Source organism: Tuber melanosporum (assembly GCF_000151645.1).
Source record: "Tuber melanosporum whole genome shotgun sequence assembly, scaffold_54, strain Mel28".
NCBI classification, from domain to species: domain Eukaryota; kingdom Fungi; phylum Ascomycota; class Pezizomycetes; order Pezizales; family Tuberaceae; genus Tuber; species Tuber melanosporum.
In genome coordinates, this window is record NW_003299100.1 from 370501 (window position 1) to 374112 (window position 3612).

Consider the following 3612-nt stretch of genomic DNA (forward strand, 5'->3'; position numbering starts at 1 on the left):
ACGATGGTCATATCAAGACATCACCGTCATTCACCATTTCATCATTTCACGGTCACCAACCGCACTCCCGACTCCACTTGACCACTCCCTTCATTCCATTCGGATGGGGCCTTTCGCAACACACGATAGGGAAGCGGCAAGCGCAGTGGATGGCCCAGTTTTGTTATTGCATACTCGTACAAGCGGGTTAGGCTTCCTTCCATGCACGGGAAAAGCGAATGTAGCCCTCAGAGCCCAGGGTGGGGTTTCCATATCCAATTATGCAGGCATGATTTCTGTGCGACAGGACTGGCAAGATTGGTGATTGGGTTGTAACGATGGGGGGAACTGTAACCTTCTAAGCATCTTATCGGTGCAGCCCTTTTTCAACCTTGCTCGCTTTACCAACCTGCCACGCCCCTCCATCCACAACAATTAAAAGCAAAACATCATAATCAATCAATTGGAGGTGATGCATCCCCCTGACCCAGAACTCGAATAATTGGTTATGCATGGAAGGCGAAGGAAATGGGAAAAGGAGATCTCCTTCATTCCCTCTCTCCAAAACCCCACCCCCCCTTGGATCGGGGGGAAAAGAAAAGAAAGGCCCCCATGTGGTCACTGTTTTTGGTATCCGGGTGTGCTTTGCGAACGAAGAACCCTTTTTCTTTTTCTTTTTCTTTTTCTTCTTTTCTTTTCTTTTCTTTTTTCCCCACCCTCTCTCTCCGCTCTTTTATTATTCAGTTAATAATATAGCGGTAGACGATTGAGCACCCACTCGCCAAAGGAAAAAAAATCTGCATGGGCCACGTTTGCGGTTCCGATTTAGACGGTGGCGGCTTGGGTGATATCTTTATTTATTTTTTTAGCAGAGAGTGCTTCCGTGCATAAGGCTGATGAGTAATTCGCTCTTTACATCCAATTGATTTGAGACGACTCCACACAGCGTGGCATACCGGTACGTGACCAAGTGATGGGCTACCGGAGCAGACCCGCGTTATTGGTCCTATGCAGTTGTCAAAAAATGGCTAAATGGGCGAATATGCCCGTGATATGTCACTACCATAAGTTATGTATGCGCGTAAGATACGCCTGCTGTACTCGAGTAATGCAGTCGCTCAGGGTACTCTTCCCTTGGCCACCCAGTCGAGGTTGAATTCCTCAAAATCCATAAATAGTAACAAAATCTCCGATGCCCTGTACTGGGGCAAAACTCCAGTAACTTAACGGCCAGGGTGCAATCTGGATATTTCTACCCAAGATCGTATTCTATCCGCTCGCCTTGGGCACGTGTTTGGCGATCCTTTAAGGAAGACATTCCAACGACCGGAAGTAAAATTACTGCGCCCAACGGAGTTCAAACGGACACACTTTCGCTTTTATCGATAATATTACCAATAACTGTTTCTACTTAGCCTTGACTGCACTTGCTAACTGAGCAATCCAGCGAAGATAATTCCCACCGAAAGCCACCGTCAATTGATACCGTACCCGCATACCACGCAAACCACGCATGCCAACTAAAGTCATTGGACCGGAAGTCGGGGATGAGACAGTTGATGCCGGGTTTCCCAAGACTGGACTGGACTGGAGAGAAATATGACAGGTCAAATGGGTAGAACCTTGTAGCGTCTAACACATTAAATTTAGCTGTCAAATGATTCAAATGCTTCCAGAATGTCTCATCCTCCATCCACCAGTTCTTTTTTCCTGTTTTTGTTTTTTTTATACGATGCAAGCACCGGCCCGTGGCTGAGCCCTTTGCCGCCGATGTGATTCTTGGGTTGCGTCCATGTCTATTCTCGTTATCAGCCCCGCCTCAGCGACAGAAACAAGTGCGCTCGCTTCCTTCCTACACTTCACACCTCCCTCCCATTACTCGAGTACAGTCCAATGCACTACTTTGGCAGAAAACAGTTTCAACCCCACCGTGCTAGTAGCGTTGTGCGAGTACTTGTATAATATGTGTCTGCGCCCACAATCAACCACGGGCGGACCCCATCTTGGTAGATCCACTATAATACAATACCTGTACGAGTATCAGGCATAAAGTATCTGAAAATGACACGGGGTTTTTCTTCTTCGTTCGTTGGGTGGTTGTGCAACGATGGCCGTGTTTGCACATCATAACACACCGGTATTGCCAGGAACTCCTGCCAGGCGAGAAGTATCCGAAACCACGAGTAGTGAGTTTGTATGGGCGCTCAAATACGCACGGATATTCCGCCATATATCCTGCGAATCCTCGTTTTTGGATACTCCTTGCGCGGGGCGAGTACCGTACAGGCGCAGTATTCCATAGTCCGCGTCCAAGAGATCTGCGGGATAAGGTCCCACCTTAAGTCCCTAGTATCATAGTCTATTCCAGATCTCATTGTTTTTCCCCGAACAAGACCCCTTGGACGCAGCACACGATGTTCAATATCTAACCAAGTAGAGGAGCACCCCCGACCCGGCTTGCGGCCTCAAACAGCACTGTTTCCAAGAGGTGCCATCCCCAACCCGCCCATCCCGCAGCACATCTGGAAAGTACCGCCCCACAGGCCAAGGGATATAAATGTAATCGGGCGGGAAAATCGTGATCCTCCAAACAATTTTTATACACTATACTCGTATATGCGTCTAAAGTTTGCTCCCTCTGCTCAAGGAACCCCTTACTCAGATCAAGCGAAGTTTCAGAAACGGTTTATGGAATCATTTCTCCATTGTCCAGCCTCCAGCTTCTCCGCCCTTGTTCTATCGGTAGTCCCGAGCCAGTCTTTTTCCTATCCACCCCGATTACGGTAGGAACAAGGGCCTCGAACCAAGTAGGATTTCTAAAGGGTCGTTATTATTATACCGCCATGGTACCGGTATATACTGAGGGATGTAGCTATTCTCGTACCGTGATTTTAGCACTCTGGATGCCTCCATCGAAAATACGGCCGACCATCCCCTGCTCCCACACGCAGGACCCACCACCGCGTGGACCGAAAAATATTGCACATTATACTCGAGTACGTTACCGCACGATCAGGAGATCACGATAAAGGACGCTTGATCCAGGAAAATTCCTTAAAATTAAAGGATCAGGTGCATTGTTATAATCCGTCCGTCTTTTTTTTTTTCCCTCTCAGCCCCGAGTGGTCAAAACAACGTAATGTAAGGGTACTATGCTAAAGTTCGACTGAGCCAGCGTTCGTGCTGCGTTACGGAGTACTCGTACAGATAAAATATTTGTGACAATGCGTGGATTACGCTATGTTGCTAAGTACGACTATGGGATCGAATGTACCGAAACGCTGTACGAAGAAGGGTGGGTGGGGGCAGAAAGGCCGTATCGGTTGGTCGCAGCTGTAACTTACTGTTGCGACCGCATATTGTACAAGAGACATCAAGGGATATATGATATACTGATAATTAATCGGCTTATATAGAGGCTGTGGAATATGAAAGGTGAGTACGTAAAGCAGTTCTGTAGTTATGTAACTAGGGGTAGGAACCTATGGGAGGTGAAAGATAATCTTACTTGGGAGAGTATGATGAGAGAAGGGGAGGAATGGGGGAGTAGTTGGAATTGTTCCCTAATGGGCAATTGTGCCAGTAAGTCAGTTTTTGGTTACTGGTATCGCAGGGTACCGTACTCGAGTAGAC

At 47.6% G+C, this 3612-nt stretch overlaps 1 protein-coding gene; it reads left to right on the forward strand.

The window, feature by feature from the left end:
• Window positions 1–1771: 1771 nt before the first annotated feature.
• GSTUM_00009239001 (uncharacterized protein) lies at window positions 1772–2061 on the forward strand (the record flags this gene model as incomplete). XM_002840572.2 has 1 exon in its annotated part: window positions 1772–2061. One exon carries the CDS (start codon window positions 1772–1774, stop codon window positions 2027–2029), a length of 258 nt encoding a protein of 85 aa, XP_002840618.1. The 3' UTR covers window positions 2030–2061.
• Window positions 2062–3612: the final 1551 nt, after the last annotated feature.